Consider the following 26,344-nt stretch of genomic DNA (forward strand, 5'->3'; position numbering starts at 1 on the left):
AATTTCTTTTTCATCTTTCTTCTTTGTTTTCATCGAATGCATCATTAATCGGAGGTTTGTTCAAAAAAATTATTTTAAAATTAAAAACTATAAATAATTCACCTTATTTATGGTGTTAACAACTTTAAGGATATTTAAGTCATTTTAACAACAAAAAAGTGTTTAACATCACTTGTTTACCAAACGCATCAACAACTTTTGTTCAGTTTCAGCACTTCTATCCAAACACTTATCTGCTTAATTTATAAGTACTCATTTTAAGTGTTTAATCACTTAAGTTAAAAAGCTATTTTTTTAATCTTATCCAAACGGGCTCTTAGTGTCACTTAAACTGGAATAGAAGAAAAGTATTATAAATCACAATAATTAAAAACTAGAATTATTTTTAAAATATAATTAACTATTAATGCCACAAAAGTTTGGACAAGAAAAATAATGTATATTATTTAAAAATTACATAAAAAATATGATAAATTACAATAGTTAACAACTTATATTATCTAAATACATATTAAAAGTATGATTGATTATCTAAATTCTATTTGTGTCACATAAATTGAGACAAAAAATAACATATATTGAATCCATGCTAGATCCCGGATGAATCTTAGAATGTATATGCAATTTTTTAAAATTTTTATTTAAATATATAAAAATTGAAAAGACAAGTTCTAATACATCACATTCCATAGTGCATAACAAATAATGTTCAGCATAAATAATGCCAGTATTACCAATACAAGCGTTATTAGTGCAAATATTACTAATACATTCTATTTTTTAAAAAAATTATATACTCTAACAAACGACTCCTACGTTTCAATAGAAGGAACATATACAAAAATAAAGTTGGATAAAATATTTACAGAAGTATGTTTTATCGTATTCTCAAAGTCAAATAACTTAAATTAAAATGAAAGATGATAACTTGTAGTTTTTTTTTTATATAATTTCCAAAACACTTAAAATTTAAATTTAAAATATTAATTTAATTTAACTTCAAAGAACAAATTGATAAATAAAAGAAAAGGGGAAATAAAAACAAAGAATATTTATGTCGGCTTAGTAGGGGAATATAATTTAATTTTGGGTTATTAATTGCAAACCACATGTGATGTAATATGCAATTACTAGATAACCCTTTATCATTTTATCATTTTTAACAATTATTCTTTATTTTATTCAACAGGTATCAAGTCGTATGTATCAATTTTAATTTCATATTTTATTCTTAACGTAGCAAATCTTAATCATAAGATTAGAAATCTAAACTTCAAAATGCATCAAATCTTATTATTTATATGAGTAAGTTATACATAATTATCTTGTGAGATAATTTGGCTCATTAAAAAATACTATCAAGTAGTTAATATATTTTTTATTTATTTTATAATTCATAATAGAAATTGATATCAATCTAACTTATTGTATATAATCAAAATATCTTAATATTGGGCTAGCACGACCATGCTTCTCTAGTATTAATACATATATTAGCCTCTCATTTCATTTGGACTAAACTACATCTACCTATTCAACTCTAACGAGCCACCAAATATCCTCTAAAAAAAATATATTATCAATTTCATTCGAGTTGAATTATATCACAACTTCAGCGACCTATCAAACAATCTCTAACAAAGAATTATCAACCTCTTATTTTATTTAAGTTGAATTACATCACAACTTTAATGAACCATCAAATAACCTTTAACGAAGAATTATTATTTTATTTGAGCTGAATTACATCACAACTTCAACGAACTATCAAACAATTACAACTTCAACGAACTATCAAAAAATTATCAACTAATCATCTCATTTGAGTTGAATTACATCACAACTTTAACGAACTATCAAACAGCCTCTAACAAAAAATTACCAACCTCTTGTTTCATTCGATCTAAATTACATCAAAATTTTAGCGAGCTATCAAATAACATACCATTTCTCAAGTGAAAATGTAAAAATGAATGACGTGCTACAACCGATAAAAATTACCTGATGGTATAAAAAAAATACATCAACGATGATGCACCAAACTTAAACTCTAAAAAATTATCCATCTCTTATTTTATTTGAGCTGAATTATATCACAACTTCAACAAACTATCAAACAATCTCCCCCTTATTTCATTTAACACGTCACAACTTTAACCAGCTACCAAACAACAGGAATTATCATCACTAACATATTGGGACATCACTTTTCTGAAAAAACCTTTTCATAATATCTCATCACTTTCGTCTTCTTCCTCAAAGTCCCATTAACAATGGAACTTCTCTCTTTTCCATCACTCATTTTCATTGCCCTTATCTCCATTGTTTTCTTACTATTCCTCACTATTAAAAATCCCAATAAACATGGCTTCAAAATCTACCCACTCGTCGGAGCACTGCCGGAGTTTCTCCTCAACCGTCACCGTTTTCTCGAATGGGCTACTGATGTCCTCTCTTCTTGCCCGACCAACACCTCTGTCTTTTACCGCCCTGGTAATGTTCACGGTGTCCTGACAGCAAATCCTCTCAATGTCGAACACATGTTGAAGAATAATTTCGAGAATTTTCCTAAAGGTTATAGATTTTATACTAGGCTTGAAGATTTTCTTGGTGATGGAATATTTAATGTTGATGGTGAAGCTTGGAGGATTCAAAGGAAATCAGCTAGCTATGAGTTTAGTACTAGGTCTTTAAGGAATTTTGTTATGGAAACTGCACAGGTAATTAATGTTTATTTCACTCTCATCTTTTGATTTAATTAAGGATTCAAAGTTAGGTATATGTTTATAATTTGTTGTTTAGTTATAGGAGGAGTTTAGTAGTAATTGATTTAGTAGAATATTCCGTTTTTCAATTTTAGTAAGAATCTACAACTTTGTTTATTGGCTTATATAAAGGCTTATGATTAATAAAATTAACATGAGGAAGTTTTTTATTCATATTTTCTATTTTATTATTTGCCCTTCTCTCCAAAATCTTTATAATATATAGTGTCAGTGTAGACTTTGTTTGACATATGATTGATAGTTCATCACGAGGGGTAATTGAATAGGTGGATTGGGTTGAATTTGAGCGAGTTAGAATGGATTGAGTTAATAAATGAGCGAGTCAAAAGTTAGTTGAGCTGAAATGGGCTAAAATAGTTGGGCTAAGTTTCAATTTTTTTTTGTTCAATCATAAGAATTTAGTATTTTATAATATTTTTTTTTTATAATTATGAGTATATATAACATATCAATCAGTATGTAGCAGTAGGATATAAAGGAAAATATTAGGATATATGATAACATCAACAATAATATATCTCGTGTAATCACACAGTGTGAGATCTTAACAAAGCATAATATACACTTAAATGAACAAATTTAGATCATTCTACCCTTTCATTAACTATTTAACTATAACTAGAGATTACGTTTATTGTTAAAGGTTGTGTTGGGATTTAAGTATTCCGATCAGAGATCTCGAGTTCAAGTTATGAGAATGAAACTGTACTTTGGGTCCACTACCTCCATTTGATTGTACGTAGGTGATGATTGATGATGCAGGTGTTGTGACATTGTATTAATTTATCACTTTCATTTATGTCAAGCACCTTCGTGAAATACTTTTATTTACTTAATTATGTTATCGTTATAATAGGTGGAGATACACACACGTTTGATTCCACTACTCCAAGAAGCAGCTAAAAGTGATACCACCATTATTGACATTCAAGACATTTTAGAAAGATTTGCATTTGACAACATCATCAAGCTTGCATTCAATGTGGATCCAAATTGTTTAGGAGGAGCTGAAAGTGAATTCATGCAAGCTTTTGAAATTGCAGCAACTCTAAGTTCAGGTAGGTTCATGTATGCTATCCCCTTCATGTACAAAATCAAGAAAATCTTCGACATTGGTTCGGAGAAAAAGCTACAAAAATCAATCAAGATTGTGCATGAATTCGCGGATAAGATCATAAGTTCAAGAATGGAAGAGCGCGCTGAGAAGAAAGATGAAGATTTGTTATCAAGATTCATGGGGGATAATACTAATCAGTTCTCAGCTAAGTTCTTGAGGGACATTGTCATCAGTTTCATCCTAGCTGGTCGAGACACAACATCGGCAGCTCTAACATGGTTCTTTTGGATATTGTCTTCAAGGAAAGATATAGAGCAAAAGATATTAGAAGAACTAGTTCAAATTCGTCGAAGATATGGGAAGAAGATTGGTGAAGCTTATAGTTTCGACGAGTTAAGAGAAATGCAGTATCTACATGCAGCTATTTCTGAAGCAATGAGGCTATATCCACCAGTACCAATTGATACAAGGTGTTGTTTGAAAGATGACATTTTACCAGATGGGACTTTTATTGGTAAAGGTTGGTTTATGAGTTATCAAACTTATAGTATGGGAAGAATGGAGAGTATATGGGGTAAAGATTGTTGTGAGTATAAACCAGAAAGATGGTTTGATGAGAATGGGGTTTATAAACACGAAAGTCCATTTAAATTTCCAGTATTTCATGCTGGACCAAGAATGTGTCTTGGAAAAGACATGGCTTATATTCAAATGAAGTCAATTGCAGCTTCTGTGTTGGAAAAGTTTGAATTTGATGTTCAGTTGGAGAATGAGAAGTGTCCTGAGTATATCTTATCTTTGACTCTAAGAATGAAAGGAGGTTTGGCTGTGAAGGTGAAAGAAAGATGTATCACCAACAGTTAATTCTGTGTTTCGGGTTTTGTATTGTATCGAACCCCCCCACAGGTCCACATGGCAGCGATTCAACTAAAGATTGATTCTAGTGGGCATAGTTATGATCATGGTAGTTACGGTGAAGTGAGCACGAGTATCAATTTCTAAGCCCACCAGTGGATGTTTGGGAAAGTTAATTGCTATTCCACGAGGCAATGCATATCGATGTAATAAAAGTGAAGGGCTCATAACAATGACGAAACATCCTGAATAATGGTCAAGAGTGTGTATATTATAATTATGGTGATATAATGTCTACTTTTATTAAGAAGATTTTGTTGTTAATTTCATGGTGTATATATATCTTGCATACTTTGAAAGAAAGAAAAAAGTTTTGGTTACTTCTAAGATACTTCTCATCTCAAATAAAGGAAAAGTTTTGGTTACTTCCAAGGTACTTCCTCTCCATATACAAATTGTTAGATTCAACTAGCACGAGTCATTACTAATGAAGATACATAATAAGTTTCACTTCAAGAATCAATTGTATATTACATGTGGACCAGATGCAATACCAATAAAGTATTGACAAGGAATAAAGAAAAAATTGGTAGATCTTGACTACTTACAAGAAAGTCTATTGTTTTGGTGATAGAAAGTTGACCATTTCAACAAATGTTTTTTGTATTTGCTGATGTGAAGAATTGCTGAACACATTATTGTTCATCTTTGAGTGCATATAAAGAAAAAGAGCAACCTTGTGCACTAAAGCTCCCGTTATCTGTGAGGTCCGAGGAAGGGCCAGACCACAAGGTTTATTGTGTGCAGCATTACCTTGCATTTTTGCAGGGGCAGTTACCACGGCTTAAACTCGTGACCCGTAACAAGCATAATAGAGCTTAATGAACGTTCACTTTCTTTTTTCGATAACTAAGGAGCATAATGTATTATTGCAGAAACATATTACACACATAGAAGAACACATAAGTTAATGATAGCTGTTTAAGTAAAATACTATTACATATATTGAAGCTATGTAAACAGTGAAGACTATCAGTAGATCTTATGCTATCTACAAAATTGGTTATCAATGACGCTTCTGCTACATGAACGCTCTATATCTTCAGGTAGTCACTAAAGGAGTAGATCCTTTAAAGGGAAGCATGCAAGAATACGTGACATACTTGACACTGTCGATCAGCACAACAACGAATATCCGAGAGAGGGACTTCGGACCCATGATACCATCACCATTGGCATCACCTGCCTCTCTTGGATCAACCAGAACAGATACTACCATGGAAGAAAGTGACTTGTTCCCGGTGAAGTTCTCTTGCTTACCACCTGTTCCATTCTGTTCTTCAGAAATGTTGTGAGAGGGACTAGAAAGGGAAACGGAAGGACCATTGAGGATCCTTCTATTTCTGTGGATGCGTGTGGCGTTCTGACTTTCTTCCATAGACACATTTCTAGCATTGGTAGCATGAACTATGGCTCCTGGAGCAGAAGATGACACATCGAACTGGAACACTTCTGTACACATGCCTGAACTCAACAAAGGTCCTGCCCAAATCAACACACAACGAATTAAAAGACTGCAAAGCAGAAGGCTTTCCAAACAATACATTTTATTTGTTTAGAACATCTGAACATGTACCATGAAGAGGATACGGAAAGGTCAGATATAGAATTATAGGACTGTACAAGTAAAAAGTCATTCCTAGCAACTCAAAAATGCCTAAATTCTCAAAGCAAACATGTGAAAGAGAAGCAACTCATAACCCGATTTGCCTCCTTGTAAATTTGTTTAAGGTGCAATAGCCAGAGGAACACATTTCTATCAAGAATAAAAGATTTAACTAAAAAAGCAAAACATGGGTTTAAATGATATGAAATCCTTAAACGACTCAGTCATATCACAAACATAAGAATTAATAAAGCAAGTCTAGATTGAACAGCACTTACCAGCAACACCTTCAAGGAACCACTGCTGCATAGTTGACTTTCCATTCTCCTCCTCCCCAGTTCCAAGAGCCCTTTGTGCAGGACTTCGATAAAGGCGAGGATGGGTTCCGGGAATAGCAGGGGCTAAATCTCCAGGAACCGCGAGGCCGGTCCCTCTATTGTTCTTATCAGCACTTCCATGAGATGCCATGGCTTTCTCACTTGCTAATACAGACTGAATAATCAAGTTCCCGTCAATCTTAACAAGTTTATCATTCCTCGGGACAAACAAAGAGGCTGCTAGAGGATCACTACCATTGCCCATGCGAACAAATTCATCTACAGGGCTTTCACCCCGGCCACAATGTGAGCTATGATCTTTTCCACCGGATTTCCCAGAATAACCAGTCCCATTCACAGGCCTGTCAACAGTTAAGATTCTTCCATGATGTTTATCGGAAAATCCACTCCCAAAAGAATCTCCACTTGTAAATGGTTCCCTCACACCTCCATATCTCACATTCAATAAAGGAACCAACCCACCAAAGAGCACCATGAAGAACAACACACCAAGGAAGCTAATACTAGCAACCTTCTTAGTTTTCACCTCACTCTTCTTTTTCTCCACTTTCTTGCTACTTTTTGGCGCAGGCGCTGCGGCCTGAGATTTCAACTTCGGAATGGGAACCAAGGGCACTTGTGATCCCTGTGGCTTCATCATATAAGGTGGCGTATATCCCATCCACGGATACATCACAGGAGGATGGGGATACATCCCCGGTGGTGGCGGCACTGGAGGAGGTACACCAGCACCCCCAAGCTGTGTCCTTAGAGTTACATTTTCCGCCATTACATACGACACCTTAGCATTCAAATCTTGAATTGTCGAATGCATCATCCTAATTTTATCCTCTAATTCCTCAACATAATGCTTCTTCCTTTGCCTCGACAAATGAGCACTTTCCCTATTCCTAATCAATCTAGCTAACCTCTTTTCATCCTCTTCACTATTAACATTATCACTCAAAGAAAAAGTATTAGACTTTTGGATTTTGTTTATGTTATTCGAATCTTCACTACACTTTTTCCTCTTCAATATCGAGCTACATTTACTTATACCAGCATTAACACGCTCAACTTTAAATTTCTGTTCAACAACAACACCTTTCATAGAATTATTACCTAAATTCGGAGAAGAATGTACCGATTTATTCGAATCAGATTGATAATTCAGCCCTTCTGAGAGATTTGAACCACAATGCCCTGAACCCTGCGACTCCGGTGAATGACAATTCAAAGCCTTAACCTTCACGTCGCTCAAATCTTTGTTGTTCGATCCATTCGACACCGGTGATGACACGTTCAAGTACCCGAAAACATCGGTAGAACCCTGTTCATTCAAAACCCCAGAGCTGCTCGAACTCTGATAAAGCTCCGGCGATGACGTATCTGTTGACGTCAGCTTAACATTTCCAGAAGATTCATCAATATTGTCAAAATCCCCAATTTGGCCAAAGCAATAAGGGTCCATGTGCCCCAAATTCGAACCCGGAGGTTCCTTAAGACAATCATCGAAGGAGGAATCAAAATCCCCGATTTTACCGAAGCTATTCGGGTCAATCAGACCCGGATCCGACCCGAGAACATCAGGCAAATTACCATCACAAGGATTCTGAAAAAAATCATCGAACGACAGATCGAAATCGATATCATCAAGCTGGAATTCAATCGGAAAATCATTGTGATCTGCTGACGTCATTTGTTGAGCGAAAAAATTACCATCAAAAGGTGGAACTGGAAGACCGTCAAATTCTCCGGCAGGATTCGCCGCCATTTCCCCCGACGTCAAAGGTGGTGGATCGGCCACAACTGAATCGCCCATATCTAGAATTTTCCCCCAATTTGATGAAAGTGAGATTTTAGTATTAATTTATTTTTTTAGAGAGAAGAATGGATTACACGCTTACATATTGACTTTGTTTTATAGTGGGGAAAATAAAAGATTACAAAAATCCTCCCTTTCATTTTCGTTTACTTGACCTTGACACAATTGTTTCAAGAAAAGTTTAATTAGTCATATATTTTACTAACTAATTTTAATAATACTAACATTTTAAAATTTCAAGTTCAACTATTATTACTCCATATTGTTATTCAATATTAATGATAGAAATTGAAAACTATAACAAATTTCAATTGACTTCATAAATTTAAAATACTTATTTTTAGTACAAGATCAAGTACAATGGAATAGAAGAAATAATTATACTCCCTATTTCATACTATTAGTTACGCACATTTCATTTTATATGCTACTTAAAAAACTTTATAAAGATAAGTGAGAATACTTTTAAAAAGAATTTAATTAGTACAATGTAATATGTAAAAAATTTATTAATTCTTTTTAATTTAATAAATTAATTAAATAAGTATTTTTTAGTAAGTTAGTCAATTAATATGAAATAAGAGAGTACCTATTTTGGATTGGCTTTGATGATGTTTCCCAAAACAGAAAAGTTTTCTTTTTCTAACTACCAAAACAGGAAAAACAAATCCATAGATTTTTGGACCATAGTTTTTGATGATGATAATTTCCTTATAACCTCTAATTACTTCATCTAAAGCATATTCAATCAGTTTCAAAATAGTAGTCATAGAGTTTATTTGATTAATTTTTAAAATTAAATTGACTTAAAATTAATTTAATATTTTAAGATTAAAATTTAGATATTTAAAATTAATATAAAAGTATTATAAATTACATTTTCTTCTCATTTTGATTAAGATGATGAAAAATGTATTTTAAAATATTAGTCAAAATTTATACTATATTTGTCTATCTTTATTGATCTATTATTAATTTGGTACACAAATACTCCCTCCGTCTCATTTTACTCATCCCAAATTGGGATAGCACAGCTATTAAGAAAAATAATAAATAACATGGTTAGTTTACCATAGTATCCTTATTAAATAATGTTTACATTTTAATTAAAAGAAAAAGTAATTAATGCAAAGGTTAAATATGAAAAAAAAAATTGTCTTATCTTGATAAGTAAAAAAGGACAAGTAAAATGGGACACCAGATTAGGAAATTTGAGACGGGTAAAATAGGACGGGTGGAGTAATAAAATAAGAAAAAATATGGTATTTTATCATATATCATTCTTTGAATATAACAAATTTAATATGTTGATAATGAAAAATATTTAAAATGGATACAAATGAGTAAATTGCCCATTCACTCTCCAAAAGAAAATTATGATAAGTATAATAATGTTCTTACGAGCTGATCTAATTCTCTTTGCAAAATATTACCCCCTCTTCCCATATTTGTTCATTTTTTCTTTATCCATTTCTTAAGAAATTATAATAAGAAGATATTTTTATTATTTTACTCATTAACGTTTTTAGTAATATATTCTATGTGTCTTATTCATCAATATCAAAATTAACAACGAAGAATCTTTTTTGGAATCATACAATATTTAACTTAAATAAAGAATTGATGATTTAAGGATAAAATAGAGTAGAATGACAATTCTACTATTTCATTCTCTAATAATAAATTTAGTATTTCAAAATGCATTATAAAATGTTATAAAATAAATTATAAAATGTGCATTGATGGATTAAAAGTCTATGAGAAAATCATCTTATACATTTATTAAATGGATAAATTTCACATATAATATAGTGACTTATGTTTGCCATAATACATAAATATAACTCTAAACTTGACACCAAATTATAACTTTGACCTTAAACTTTGACAGTGCACAAATATGACTTTTAACTATTCAAAGCTGCATAAATATGACCTCCGATACTACGTGGCAAAAAGCATGTTAAACACGCAAAATTGGGTGCGTCGGGCTAAAATTTTGAGCATTCCAACAGTAAAAAAAGAGTAAAATGACTATTATGCCCTAACTAATTCTTTTTTATATATTTAAATGACTTTTCACGATTATTTTTTCATTATTTTTAGTTCAAAGATGAAATTATACTAATAATAAATTAAAAAAATTATTGTTTTAATAAAATGTTATTAAATTAACGTTATTAATAAATATTATTAAATTAAAACATTATTAAGTTAACGTTATTAAAACGTTATTAAAATATTATTAATAAAATAGTATTAAATTAACGTTATTAAAACATTATTTAACTAACATTATTAAATAAATATTATTAAATTAACGTTATTAAAAATTTATTAAATTAACGTTATTAAAAGGTTATTAATAAAATTTTATTAAATTAACACTATTAAATTAAAAATTATTAAATTAACATTATTAATAAAACGATATTAAATTATGTTATTAAAATATTATTAAATTAACGTTATTAAATTAATGTTATTAAATTAATGTTATTAAAACGTTATTAAATTAACGTTATTAAATTACTATTAAACTAACATTATTAAATTAACTTTATTAAAACATTACTAAATTAACGTTATTAATTAAACGCTATTAAGCTGAAAATTTTATATAATAATAATAATAAGTAAAACGATGTTGTTTTAATTGAAACCGCGTCATCATTCCATGTCATCCCTTTTAATGACGTGGCACCGTGTGATTGGATTACCTTTCCACGTAGGTGCAAGTGAAACTCACGCATAGGGTTGCAAAATCGGAGGTCATATTTGTTCAGGTTTTGAATAGTTAAAGGTCCTATTTGTGCACTATCAAAATTTAAGGTGAGAGTTATAATTTGATGTCAAGTTTAAGATCATGTTTATGTATTATTCCCTTGTATTTTCTAACGTAACTTTCACATTACCAACACAAAAATCAGTATGGAAGCAAATCCAACTTTGGGTAAATTTGATTACTTTTCTTTTTAATTTAGTAAAAACTCAATGATAAATTTTATGCATTTATTTTATGTACTAGAGATAAACAAAAAATAACAATAATGTATTAATAATAACAAATAAGATGTTATTATGGAGAGAATAAATCTCCTCACTTCACCAACCAAAGGACCACTCATGTGGTACAATCGTTTATTGCATGTGTGATGTGATATATATTTTTATGTGGTGTAAATTAATTAATTTGATTGGAGAGAAGTATAGTACTACTATTATATGGTACTCGTTTTCCACGTTTTGCTCTAAACTTTGTAATATCTTTTAAATTTTAGCCCAAATTTGTTAAGAATTATATACAACTAGTACTAGATTGGATTTGTCCATTCTAGTCACCACTCATGAGTCATGATAATCGTCCAGCGACGGATTCAAGATTTAAAATTTATGATTTTCTACATCATTTCTATTTAATATACACTCATGTGTTTGGCCATGTCTTTTTTGAATTTTTTTTTTAACTTTTGAAAAAACTTTTTTAAATATGATTTTATGCTCAAACTATCAAAATCACACAATTTAAATTTACCTACTAACATACAAGTGCTTCTTATATATAGAGACTCTTCCATTTCTCAAACCAAGTTTGCATTAACGAAGAAAATAACACTCGAGAACAACAACAACAATAAACCCAGTGTATTCCCACATAGTGAGGTCTGGGGAGGGTAAGATGTACGCAGTTCATACCTTTACCTCTAAAGAAGTAGAAAGGCTGTTTCCGATAGACCCCCGGCTCGAGACACGGAATACTAAACAAATTCATAGTAAAGCATGGAACAAGATAGCATAACATAAATACAATACCCACAAGTAATAGTAAACTAAGAAAAGTAAACAGATTCGTAATAAAGCATGAAACAAGGTATCATAACAATAATAATGCCCCCACCAAGTAATTCCCTACACTAGCGACCCGAACTAACCCTAGCTTTTTGCCCTAATTCATGTCCTCCAGATCTTCCTATCTAGGGTCATATCCTCAGTGAGCTGTAACTGCTCCATGTCCCGCCTAATCACCTCTCCCAAGTACTTCTTTGGCCTACCCCTACCCCGCCTAAAACCATCCAAAGCTAGCCTCTCATACCTACAAACCGAGGCATCCATACCCCTCCTCATCACGTGTCCGAACCATCTCAATCGGACTTTCCGCATCTTATTCTCCACTGGAGTCACACCAACCTTCCTGATAGTCTCATTCCGAACTCTATCCCCCCTAGTCAGCCCATACATCTAACGCAACATCCGCATTTTTGCCACCTTTATTTTTTGAATGTGGAAGTTCTTAATTGGCCAACACTTCGCTCCATACAACATGGCCGACGGACTTACGCCCTGTAGAATTTACCTTTAAGCTTGGGCGGCACCTTTTTATCACACAACACCCCCGAAGCGAGCTTTCACTTCATCCATCCCGCCCCAATACGGTACGAGACATCCTTGTCAATCTCACCGTTACCCTGAATTACGGGCCCGAGATACTTGAAACTATCCCTCTTACATACCACCTGTGATTCCAACTTCACTACCACCTCATTCTCCAGCCTCACGCCATTAAACTTGTATTCCAAATACTCTGTTTTGCTCTTACTCAACCTGAACCCTTTAGACTCAAGAGTTTGTCTCCGCACCTCTAATTTATCATTCATACCCCCCTGCGTCTCATCAATCAAAACTACATCATCTGCAAAAAGCATACACCAAGGCACATCTCCTTGAATACGCCGCGTCAACACATCCATCACCAAAGCAAACAAAAAGGGACTAAGAGTAGATCTCTGATGCAATCCTGTCAAGACAGTGAAATGCTCTAAGTCTCCTCCCGCCGTTCTTACCTGAGTTTTAGCTCGATCATACATGTCCTTAATTGCTCTGATATATGCCACCGAGACTCCACTCACCTCCAAGCATCTCCAAAGCACCTCTCTGAGGACTTTATCGTATGCCTTTTCCAAGTCGATAAACACTATATGCAGGTCCTTTTTTCTTTCCCTATACTGTTCCACTAGCCTCCATACCAGGTGAATTTCCTCCGTCGTCGAGCGGCCAGGCATAAATCTAAACTGATTCTCCGAAATAGACACTATCCGTCTCGGCCTTACCTCAACCACTCTCTCCTAAATCTTCATAGAGTGACTCAATAACTTAATACCCCTATAGTTATTGCAACTCTGAATGTCACCCTTGTTTTTATAAAGAGGGATCATAGTACTCCACCTCCAAGCCTCGGGCATTTTCGCCTTCTTGAAAATTCCGTTAAACAACCCAGTCAACCACCTTAAACCAGCCTCACCAGAAAATTTCCAAAAATCCACAGGTATCTCATCAGGCCCCGTCGCCCTACCCCTTCGCATCCTGCGAACAGCCTCTCTAACCTCCTCTACCTTAAAACATCTACAGTAACTAAAATCCCGACACTCCTCTGAGTGCTCCAGCTCCCCTAACACAATAGCTCTATCCCCTTCGTCATTCAAGAGCCTATGAAAATACGACTGCCATCTATTCTTAATGTGGTCGTCCTCCACTAACACTGTACCATCCTCCCCTTTAATGCACTTCACCTGATCGAGGTCATGACCCTTCCTCTCCCTAGCCTTAGCGAGTCTAAACAACTTTTTTCCCCTCCTTTCTCCTGTAACCCCGCATACAAGGTCTCAAATGCTGCCGTCTTAGTCGCCGTAACTGCTAACTTAGCCTCCTTCCTAGCTAACTTGTACTCTTCCTGTTTACCCGCTTCTTTTCTTCGTCCTTACTCTCAACCAACTTAGCATACGCCCCTTTCTTGGTATCCACTTTCTTCTTAACCTCTTTATTCCACCACCAATCTCCCCAATGATGCCCGGCCTGGCCCCTAGAAACACCCAACACCTCACTAGCATTCTCCCTGATACAGTTAGCCACCCTATCAAACATACTATCCGCGTCCCCCCTACACTCCCACACCCCCATTCTCGCCAACTTTTCCCCTATCTCCCACACATTTACTGGCGTCAAGTCGCCCCACTTAATTCTAGGTCTACACTCCTTACCTCTTCTCTTCCTATCCTTCTTTATACCCAAATCCATAACCAAGAGCCTATGCTGGATCGAAAGATTCTCACTCGGGATGACCTTACAGTCCTTACACAACACTCTATCCCCTTTCCTAAGCAATAAAAAGTCAATCTGGGTCTTGGCCATCGCGCTTCGGAAGGTGATCAGGTGATCGTCCTTCTTCGGGAAGCCCGAGTTCACCACCACCAACCCAAAGGACCTCACAAAATCCAATAAAGTAGCCTCCTCTTTATTTCTTTCCCCAAAACCAAAACCACCATGCACATCACCAAAGTCTTCCGGTAACGCCCCGATGTGCCTATTGAAATCTCCTGCTACAACAATCTTCTCCGAGCTAGGCACGCCTCTCACCACCTCATCCAAAGCCTTCCAAAACCGCATCTTCTCCTCCCCATCCAAGCCCACTTGCGGTGCATAAGCACTACACATGTTCAGGGTAAATCCCTCAATGACCAACTTAATAGTCATCAACCTATCGCTGATCCTCTTTACCTCTACTATCTGACCTCTAAGCTCTTCATCTACTAAGATGCCAACTCCATTCCTACGCCTCTCGCTCCCAGAGTACCAAAGCTTGTAACCATCCACATCCCTAACCTTAGACCCTACCCACTTGGTCTCTTGAACACACGCAATATTAATCCTCCTCTTTTTAAGAATCTTCACAAGCTCTATGGACTTACCCTGAAGAGTCCCTATATTCCAAGACCCAACCCTCATCCTACCAACTCTATCAACACATCTTCCTCTACCGCCCCTGAGGCCAAACCTTGGCCTCCCTCCCACCCCCGTCCTTTTCTCTTCCCCCGCCCCCATAACAGCCCCCCGCCCCACCCCCCTCGGATATGAACCTATCCAACCATCAACGCCCATAGCCACTACTACAAGAAAATATAAGAAAATATAAACAATGGTAGTAACAAAGCAGCAGCAGGAAATACAAGGCTCACACAAATTAGAAGAAATAATCAAGAAACAAAACTAAACTCAAATAGGGAGAAAAAACAAAATCAAGGTAAGGACAAAACTAACAGTAAGAAAAATAGAGCACACTAATGGCCTGGCACCAAGGACAACCAAATAAATAATAAGGAGCGGTGCAAGTCACGAATATACTACAGCAGACACGCAAGTCAAGATACAGGAGATAGTACGATAAATAATATGAAACAACATAAGAGGTTCAAAAACAGCAAGACAATAAAGACATCCTCAAAGCACACACTATATCCAAATTTTAAGAGCAACAACTACTAGAAATCCAAATAACAGATGGAAAATCCCACGCAAATTACAGGCAACGAAAATATCAAAAAATCGCGCGATAAAATAAAGTTCAAGGGTTAGAAGTCATCGAAATACGTATATCATGTAATCTGCTCTTGCTTGTTGTGCTGGAACCCAGCAAATTGGGTCGCCGGCTCAAATCTGGACAATAGTTGCAATATCCGGTAGAGACCCCCACCTGGATTTTCTGGCTCCGCCGCCTTTACCATCGATGTCCGTTGAACCAGTCGAACCGTTGAACTAGTTCGCCGAATCCGATCGCGGACCAGTAACCAGAAAGTTGCTGCCTTCGCAAATCTGCTGACAGTGGAGAGGGGAGAGAGGAAGGGAGGGGGAAAGGGAGAGAGGGGGAAAGAGAGAGAGACCAAGAAAGAGAGGGAGAGAGAAGTGTGCCTACCTGTCGCCCGTGTTGTTTCGCCGCCGGCGTCTACTTCACAGAGACTGACCAGTCACGTCAAAGAGAACGCAGGGGAAGGGAGAGACCAAGGGAGAGAGATAGAGCAACGTACTTACCTGTCGCCGGCGTCTGCTTCGACGGCGACAGCATGGTCAAGTTAAAGAAGGCGTTGAAAGATACGTTAGTTAGAGAGAAGGAATGTAAAAATGATTGTCAAAAAAGTCATAAAACAAGCTAAAGTGTCTCATTGCTTTAATCGGTACATATATTTTTGCCTTGGGACCATATGGCATATACCTTACAACAAGCTTGGGAGCTACCAATTTTCTCATATAATCTTCTGCTTTTCAACTAAATCATAGTCTGTGATGCACATATACAAGAAAAATGATAACTAAGTGCTGGATTTGGGTAAATATATCTATGTCGTTGTCTCACTTCAACTGTTACTTTTGGTTGTGGAAAACTTTAGGAAGTACAAGATTCTCTATATTGCTATGATGCAGAAAGTGTTATGTGTAAATAGGTATAGACAAACAAGACCCTTTGCTCTCATCTATCAAATGAGTAGAGTTATCAGGGTATCTGTTTTATTATCAGCTGAAAGGCGCCATTTTACATTTAGCCTAAGACTCCAGAATCCATGTATGCTGAATGGCCTGACAAACGATTGGCTTGGCTAGTTTCTCGGCCTTTTCTTGTCGTTACAGCAAAATGTTGCTTGCTTCCCCGAATGCACAACCACGTGGAGGATCGCTGTTATAAACAACTAAACAAGCTGAGCTAGTTGCCTGCATAGCATCGGCCAGGGAAATCAACTGTTCGTTGGTGTGAAATATTGAACCTCCAGCCTTTTCAACGAGATCTAACAGGTCAGTTTTGTAAGCTGGGAGATAATCTCCACTCAGATGGAACTTCAAACCATCAAAAAACTTAGGTTCCTACAAAAAAAAACAAGGGGGAACCCTTAAGAGCTTCATCTACGTCGTATTGTAAATGCAACTTTTATCGCGAACAGAAAGATAAATACTTACGCTAGATGCAGCTCTGAGTCTACCAGCTTTGGGACCCCCAAAACAGCCATGATTGTCCAGGTTAACTTCATAAGGCAATTCATTCACAGGAAAATTTTCTTAAATGCAGGTTTTTATCCCTGCAAAAGAGGCAAAGTTGCATTAGTATCATAAAAGTTGAGCTAGTGGTCAGTTGAAGTATTCTATCCTTGTCTTGAATCTATTCATGTTGGATGATTCATTGATAACGACATGTTCTTCACATAACAGACGAACAACATATCCTGTGTAACCAGACAAATGGGGTCTAGGGAGGGTAGGATATATGCATACCTTAACCCACCTTTGAGGTTGAGAGGTTGTTTCCGATAGATCGTCGGCTCAAAAGAACAATTATCTAAACATAATTGCAAGAATAATATGACAACACAATAGCAATACCAAAGCAGTTACACAGGTAGCAAAGTGGCAAGATAGACACAAGCCAATAAAGTAAATTCATACAGAATTACCTAAGCTTATTTTTTAATCTTACTAACCATGTGAACTACTGTATTATTACAAGCCTTGCAACATATTTCCAAAAATATTATGGTTGTTGAAGAATTAATTGAAAAGTGAGATAGTCTAGGTTAAGAAAAAATGGTACTTACCATTTATTTGTTTGTTGGTAGTTAAAAGGAGTGTTTTATGTAAAAATTTAAAAGATTGGGTATACTATATGTAATAATAATAAAAGTTGGAATTGGAGTTGGAAAATTTGGAAAACACCTAAAACCTGTTTTCCCTTTTTAGAAAAATTTTCTGAAATTATTCTCCAAATTTTTATGGCCAAACACCACAATTTCCAACTCCGAAAAAATTTTCCGGAAAAAAGGGAAAAATTTTCATGGCCAAACGGGCCCTAAATGTAGAAACACTTTTTATAGATGATATGCATTTGATTGTCTATAGGTTTTGATCGACCCCGAACTTGAAGTTTTATGGTTTCCTTTACATATATGTAGCTAAATATATCTAAAACTAATTATGTAAGCCAAATGCCTAAAGATCCTTAAGTGTGATATGGTGGAGCAAACTTCAACCAGACAGTTGAATTTCTAACGAGGTGTATGTGATGTCCATATATAGAACAAAGAAAAGGATGAATGGAAATCTTGTACTACTTGAGGATATATTTTAGACTTGTTAGAGAATGTTAATATCATTATTATTATTGTTATTATTATATTATGAATTTGACTTACTTTCAATTGTATTTTATTTAGATTTAATTCTTTAAATTGTCACTCAACTTATAGAAATATATGACTAAAGTAATTTTTGAACTTCTTTCGAACAATACTACAGTATTACTTACCTTATAGAAAAATCTCATTAAAGTAATTTTTGATTTTTCTTTTCTGAATATGATCGTCAAATTATAGAGAAGTAGTCTGACTGTGTCAGTATTACTACTTTCCAATCACATCACACATGAAATAATTAACGATTGGTACCACGAGTGGTCGTTTGATTGTAGTGGGAGATTTGTACATTTTTTTTTATTTTTTATTTTTTGTTTTCTCATAAACAGTAAATGCAAAAATTAGTAGTAGTATAATATTTCATCATCGAGTTTGTATTAATTAATTTTCTTAAGAAAAAGTAACCAATTTAGCCAAATTAAAGTTGGATTTCCTTGTCCTGATATAGGATTTCTTTTCCTTTTCCTAATTGACTAGGGAGTCTTTTTCTCGTATCTATAAATAATAGTAATAAGGTAGCCAGTAGCCACATGCACTAGGTATTGAATGGTGACAAGAGAATTAAAGTTAGTCATGGAACAACAATTTAGCAGCGTCAGCGTGGTGCAAATCTCTATGGTTTTTTGAAATCTCAATTTGCCCTCTACCTTATATATGTTGTTTGGATGAACAAATAGCTCCAATCCCCCTTTAACAACTGGGGTTGTTGTAATGGATGGATTTGCTGCTCTTCAGTCAACAGGGGATTTCCGATGAAGGAATATGGTATGAAAGAATGGTGGTATTATTAGTTAGCGGGGATGAGTTTGAGAATGGTGAGATTCTAGACTTACAATCCAAGGGATGGTATCCCACACAAATGGTTCTGTGGTAATGATCATAACCTCTGCAATAGGACCGAATGCTATGTGCAATCGATATTAAGTAGTACAACTTCTTTTTTCTTATAGTAGGTTCCTTCTTAATTATTTCCAAGAGAAAATTAACTTCTTCCATTGTATTCTCTCTCATACATCATATATCATCATAACTTAATTATTCTAGGCTAAACTTGTCGATTTAGCATGTGATTGTTCACCTTTATTTCAGTATAACCCACCCTGCCTGCGTGCCAAAGTTGCACAACAACCTGTATAGTATACCTACGTTATCTTCTTCCAGAAAATAAAATAAAAATCATTATTCTTCTCAAAATAATTCTTCCATCAAACAAATCAAATACCGATTGATAGATAGATACCAACTTCAAACAAAGGCAATTCTAGAATTGAAATAGGCTGATCAGTAAAGTAATGTGTCCGTGTGGTGAACAATTAGTATTGCTGACTAGTGTCAGTGAAAGTACTAAACAATTCAATCAAACTATTAACTGCATGGTAGTGCACGTGTGATAAAGTTAGACAAAAATATGAAAAAAGTCAATCATAAATGGGTTAATATTTATTTATTTTTCGTAATTTGAAATTAGAGAAATTGGGGTTTACGTGTAGGATTTTTAGACATTGGTGTAAGGTATTAGAATAACAATTTACCTTGGGATAATTAAGCCATGAAATGATAAATTTACCTTCCAAACCCTTTGATTATCACTTTTTATATACAGTATTTCGAGATTAATTAATTGTGTGTTACCCACATCACTAAGTATTTATGAAAATCGAAGCCATCCACTAGCTTCTTCTCGTGCATGCATCTCTAAGCTCGTAAGGGTATCACATCGAGCCCGACATCGATCATCAAACTCATCTCGTCATATCTGCTTCTGATAATATCATCAGTTGTTGGACTCAAAATAATTAGGTGTCACGCGGAAGCTAACAAAGCAGACCTCAAAAGACGCCACAGAAGAAGACACAATATTTAGTGTTACTCAATAGGTTATTTTCCTAGCTACCAGAACAAGGATTAGCCAAACATGAAAAATGTGTTTTCTTTTTTCTAAAAAGAAGCTCAATTAACGTATCTAAAGAATGATAAGAAGACCGGGATAGATAACGTAACACTCAAAGATAACTCTCCATAAGCCTACCTGCTATTAAGAATTTGTTGCAATTTCGAAATTAAGCTTGCATGAATTCACTTTCAGCTCCTCCGATCCTCCTAAACGATTTGGATCCACATTGAGTGCAAGATTGGTGGTGTTGAATTCACCGGATAGACTCAATTCCTCCAGAGTTGGCAAGTACCAATTGTGCGAAAGTGTTATTAACCGATTTGGGGTTGATGTAGACAAATCCAAATTGATCAAGCAGATATCTGGATTGTCTAACCGCAGGAGGCACGGTGATAGGATACAACTTCTCTAAACACCCTCCATCAACCAAAGCCACTTTCAACAACTTCACTTTCTCCGTAAGTTTCCCCATCCAACGCTCCACGTCCATCATTAAGTCATAGTACAAACCAGAACAAACGTCGATATCCATATGCCATAAAGCAATTTCTTTATTTCTTGATCAAAACGAATTTTCTTACCAATCTGTCGCACTTGAATGCAGCCCATTGAAAAATACGTTCAGTTCTTGAAAAAAATATCTGTACTTCTTTGAAAGAACAGAAATTTGTACGCTTGATTTCACGTCTAAAAAGAAAAGAACGGCAAATAGGCAAATCTGAGAGCCTATCTACCATTTCTTTAATTGTGAATGCGAACTATTCGGTAATTTCTTGAATTGATGAAGGCTTGGTAATTTCTTGAATGGATATGGAGGCAGTAATTACTCTGAATAAAAAATACTTGGATTACATAAATAAATATATATATATATTGGAAAATATACAAATATTCCCACCCTTCTCATTAACGGCGGGACACGTGTCAACATCATATTGATTGACCCTTTTTAATTTATTTTATCTGTGAATAATTTAATCCATCATTAACAACAGGCACGTGTAATCTTGATTAATTACATACTTTTTACGTACTTAAAACTCTTAAATTTTTTGTCACTTCTTAAATTTTTCTTATTCTAAATCTTTTATATTTATTTCTAGATTTTTCAAATCATCTTAAAATCAAAATTAGTTGATTTATAATTCTTAAATTAAAGTATTAATTTAGTTGATATTTCATACCTCCTCTCCCGAAACATCTACGCACAACTAGGAGATATGAATTTCACCTAGAAGTAATCGATTTTCACTGATGCCACGTCCAATAACATTTCCCACTCATACCCAGAGTCGCTCCACAGCCCGCCGGAAGCTCGCCAGTCGATTTTAACCCAAATCGTGCCCGAGCCCAAGGCCCACCCCAAGAACTGTGGGCTAACACCCATCAAATTGACCCAAAAATGGCTCGTTCGCAACGTTTCGCCTGTTTGACCACCCAAATGGCCTCACTAGCCTTGTCGAACCACCCAAAGCAGCTCCACAGTCCACTGGGGGGCCATCGGTCAATTTTTGGCTTAAATCGTGCCTAAGCCCTAGGCCCACCTCGAGAGCCGTGGGATAACTAACACCTACCGATTTGGCCCGAAAATGGTTCGTTCACGTCGTTTCTCCCGTTTGACTACCTAAAGGTCTCATCGATCGAGTCAGACTACCTAGAGCTACTCCATAGCCCACTGAGAGGCCGTTGGTCGATTTTCGACTCAAACTATGCCCGGACCCCTAGCCCACCTCGAGAACCGTGGACTAACACCCACCAAATTGCCCCGAAAATAGCCCGTTCGCATTGATTCGCTCGTTTGACCATCCAAATACCCCACTGGCCCCGCCGAACCACCCAGAGCCGTTCCACAGCCCATCGAGGGGCCACTGGTTAATTTTCGGCCTAAATCTTGCCCGGGGCCTAGGCCAACCTCGAGAAGCACAGGCTAACACCCACCGAATTGGCTAAAAAATGATATGTTCGTGCCGTTACGCCCGTTTGAACATTTAAATGGCCTCACCAACCCCGTCGGACCGCCCATAGCTGCTCCACAACCCTTTGGAGGGTCGTGGACTAACATCCACCAAATTAGCCCGAAAAAGGCCTGTTCGTGCCGTTCCACTTATTTGATAACACAAATGGCCCCACCGATCCCGCCAGAGGGCCGCCAGAGGGCCGTCAGTCGATATTCAACACAAATTATGCCCAAGCCCACCCCAAGAACCGTGGGATGACACCCACCGAGCTGGTTCAAAAATGACCCGTTCGCGTCGTTTCGTTCGTTTGACCACTCAAATGGCCCCATCGACCCCACGAACCACTAAGAGCCACTCCACAGTTCGTCGAGAGACCGCCGATTAATTTTTGACCTAAACTATGCCTGGGCCCCGGGCCTACCCTGATAATCGTGGGTTAACACCCATCAAATTAGCTTAAAATGACCCATCGACGTTGTTTTGCCTGTTTGGCCACCAAAATAGCCCAACCGACCTCGTCTGACCACCCAGAGCCACTCCACAGCTCGCCGAGGGATCATCTGTCGATTTTGATTCGAATTATTGCTCGAGTCCCGAGATCACCCCGAGAAACGTCGGCTAACACCTACCAAATTAGCTCGAAAATGGTTCGTTCATGTCGTTTCGCCCGTTTGACCACCCAAATAGCTTCACTGACCCTGCCGGACTACCCAGAGCTGCTCCATGACATGTCGGGGTCCGCCGATCGATTTTCAATCCATACTGTGCTTCGATCCCCAAGCCCACCTCGAGAACCGTGGGCTAACACCCATCGAATTGGCCTGAAAATGACTCATTTGCATCGTTAAGCTCGTTTGACTATCCAAATGGACCCATAGGCCCGCCGAACCATCCAAAGCCGCTTCGTAGCCCGTCAAGAGGTGCTGATCGATTATTAGCCAAACCGTGCGAGCCTCAGACCCATTCCAAGAATCGTAGGCTAACACCCACAGAATTGGCCCGGCAATGGCCTGTTCGCGCCATTTTGCCTATTTGACCACTCAAATGGCCTCACCGACCTCGCCGAACCACCCAGAGTCATTCCACAGGTTGTCGGTCGATTTTTGGCCCAAATCGTGTCTGGGCCAAATCCACCTTAAGAACCCACCCTCTGAATTAGCCTGAAAATGACCCGTTTACGCCTTTTCAACCGTTTGACCACCCAAATGACTTACCAACCCCATCGGACCACCCAGAGCAACTCCACAGCTCGTCGGGGAGTCGTAATCGATATTAATCCAAACCATGCTTGAGCCCCAGACCACCCTTAAAATTGTGGGCTACCATGTTTGATCCTCGGGTCACCCTTAAAATTGTGGGCTAACACCCATCGAATTGGCCCGAATATGATCAACTCACGCGATTTTGCCCGTTTGACCACCCAAATGAACCTATTGACCCTGTCGGACCACCCAAAGCCGCCGATCAATTTTTAGCTCAAATCGTGCCCGAACCCCAGGCCCACCTCAAGAACCGTGGGCTAACACCTAATTGACCCGAAAATGACCCATTTGTGCCGTTTCGCCTCTTTGACCACTAAATGGCCCCCACCGTCTTTTATCGGACCACCAAGAACCGCTCCACATCCCGTCGAGGGCCACCGATGCCCCCACCAACTTTTATCGGACCGTCGAGAGCCACCAATCGATTTTCCACCCAAATCATGCCTGAGCCCCCAGGTCCACTCCGAGAATCGTGGACTAACCCCGCCGTATTGGCTCAAAAACAAGCTCGTTTAAGCCGTGCGACCATCCAAATGACCCCACCAACCTCGTCGGGACCAAAGCAGCTCCACAACTCGCTGGGGATTCATCGATTGTTTTCGATGCAAACCGTGCTCAGACCCTATACCCTCCCTTAAAACTGCTCCATAATCTGATGAGAGGCCCTTTGATCGATTTTTAGCCTCAATTGAGCCCGAGTGCTCGGACTCCAGACCGACTTTTATCGAACCAACAAAAGCCACTCCACAGCCCATCGAGAGTCGCCGATCGATTTTCCCACCAAATCATGCCCGAGCCCCAGGGTCCCCACCATATTGGCTCGAAAACAGCTCGTTTAACCCCCACCAACCCTGCCGGGACCAGAGCAGCTCCACATTGGGTATGGGTAATCATCGATTGATTTTCATTGCAAACCGTGCTCGGACCCTAAACCCTCCCATTTTTTTCCCAACCTACTATAAACAAACGCCAAAGCTCACCTCACTTCACCGTTTAGGCACAGCATTCGTCATGCTCTTTTACTTTTATTTTTTAAAGAATGGAAAATGATTTTCTTCAGCGATGTGGGAGAGTACAACAACACCATTTCATCCTCTTACCTCTATGTTAAAAAATGTGGGAAATTAATTTATTAAAAATCTTTTATAAAAGAAGTGTTCGTTGATTACATAATTCTAAAATGAAAATCAAGAATTGAATTTATTGTAAGAACTATTTATCCTTTTTAGAAGTGGATATGCCGTTACTCAAACTCAAATCAAGATACATTAGCACTGTTTCTTAAGAAAAGTGTGTACCAATTTCAGCATAGCAACCTGGTCGTTTTTAGTGCAGTTTTTCATCTTCTTTTGATATGGCAGAAATTACCAAATGGTTGTTATAATTAATTATGAACTAATATAAGTAAATAACTAATCAACCATGTTATTAAACACGTTTTTTTAGTTGATGATATGTTTTAAACAATCTCTTTACCTTCATAAGGTTACCACTTTTTTTAGACTCCACTTATTAAAGTACGAATTAATATGTTGTTGTTGTTAGTATTGCTCCTATTTCAACTACGTGCCTGGACACAATATTTAAAAGGAAATAATATTCCCAATTGCAGTCTTTCAGAGGCATCTTACACTTCCAAAAAGATGCAGTTTTTCCAATTAATTAGGCAAGAAATATGTGAGACATAAATAAAAGAGATAATACATCGAAACACTCCTAAACTTGTAACCAAAACTTACTTTAGGCCCTAAACTAATCGGGCAATTATTTATCCCCTTAACAACTTTCAAGTGATTTTTTCTACCCTAATTGTTGACCTGACAATTTTTTAAAAATTCAGCACGTAATTTGCTTAAAAAATATGAAAAATGGTGGGTCCCACCTTTTAATTTTTACAAGTTTTCTTCACACACACACACACACACACACACACACACATATATATATATATATATATATATATATATATATATATATATATATATAAAAAAAAAAAAAAATTTACTTCCATCATCATCTTCTTCATAATCACCCCCTTACCCCACCCCCGCGCCCGCCCCCAACACCCCCATATCTTCATCTTCTTCGTACCCCCACTCCATTTCTTCATCTTCTTCATATCCTCCACCTCCACCCCCACCCCGTTTCTTCATCCTCTTCAATTAGGCTAATTTTTTTCTTTTTTAAGAATACCATTACTAAGCTCCATTAACCCCTCCCTTCATTAATTTTTTTTTACTTTTATTTTTTTTTCCAGATGACTACTTTCAATTTGTGATGATAAATAACTTATGACAATTTATCACTTTCTCATCGTGTGCTTATTGGAGCATTTGAGAAGGTTTGAAATAATGATGTTAATGGTGAAAAAAATTAAAGCAGGAAGCATTTTCATGGCAGATCGGAACAAAGGAACGAATATTAGTATTATTGCTGCTAAATCGTTTGGTAGATCTAGAATTATTGTGGATGGGTTTAGGTTTTGTTCTACTTGCAATTGTTGATTTCTAAATGTTGATAGAGGAGTCATGGCTTAATCTACATGAACAAGTTATTTATCAATTTCTTGTTAAATTCGAATCAAGTTATTGGTGTTAATGGTGAAAAAATGATATTAATGGTGAAAAATGATATTAATGGTGAAAAAGAAATTAAAGAAAGGGGAGAAAATGAGGCTGGGGGGCTGTTAAAGAATTGAAGGAGGAGGAACGGGCCGGGGG

The 26,344-nt window shown here is 36.6% G+C and overlaps 2 protein-coding genes and 1 long non-coding RNA gene across 3 annotated transcripts; 1 reads left to right on the plus strand and 2 right to left on the minus strand.

Moving 5' to 3' along the window:
* The first annotated feature begins 2,123 nt into the window (after window positions 1-2,123).
* LOC107843994 (cytochrome P450 94B3) lies at window positions 2,124-5,085 on the plus strand. Its single transcript, XM_016688452.2, has 2 exons — window positions 2,124-2,720; window positions 3,643-5,085. The coding sequence occupies exons 1-2, from the start codon at window positions 2,274-2,276 to the stop codon at window positions 4,705-4,707; spliced, it is 1,512 nt and encodes a 503-aa protein (XP_016543938.1). The 5' UTR covers window positions 2,124-2,273; the 3' UTR covers window positions 4,708-5,085.
* A 485-nt stretch (window positions 5,086-5,570) lies between these two features.
* On the minus strand, window positions 5,571-8,688 carry LOC107843995 (bZIP transcription factor 17). The gene is made up of 2 exons (XM_016688453.2): window positions 6,643-8,688; window positions 5,571-6,240 (listed from the first exon to the last, which is right to left on the minus strand). The coding sequence occupies exons 1-2, from the start codon at window positions 8,501-8,503 to the stop codon at window positions 5,801-5,803; spliced, it is 2,301 nt and encodes a 766-aa protein (XP_016543939.2). The 5' UTR covers window positions 8,504-8,688; the 3' UTR covers window positions 5,571-5,800.
* Window positions 8,689-16,475: 7,787 nt separating this feature from the next.
* Window positions 16,476-17,900, minus strand: LOC124887685. Its single transcript, XR_007045539.1, has 2 exons — window positions 17,285-17,900; window positions 16,476-17,191 (listed from the first exon to the last, which is right to left on the minus strand). It is a non-coding gene; the product is annotated as an uncharacterized LOC124887685 (long non-coding RNA).
* Window positions 17,901-26,344: the final 8,444 nt, after the last annotated feature.

The sequence above is a fragment of the Capsicum annuum genome, chromosome 10 (genome assembly GCF_002878395.1).
Source record: "Capsicum annuum cultivar UCD-10X-F1 chromosome 10, UCD10Xv1.1, whole genome shotgun sequence".
In the NCBI taxonomy this organism is placed as follows: Eukaryota; Viridiplantae; Streptophyta; class Magnoliopsida; order Solanales; family Solanaceae; genus Capsicum; species Capsicum annuum.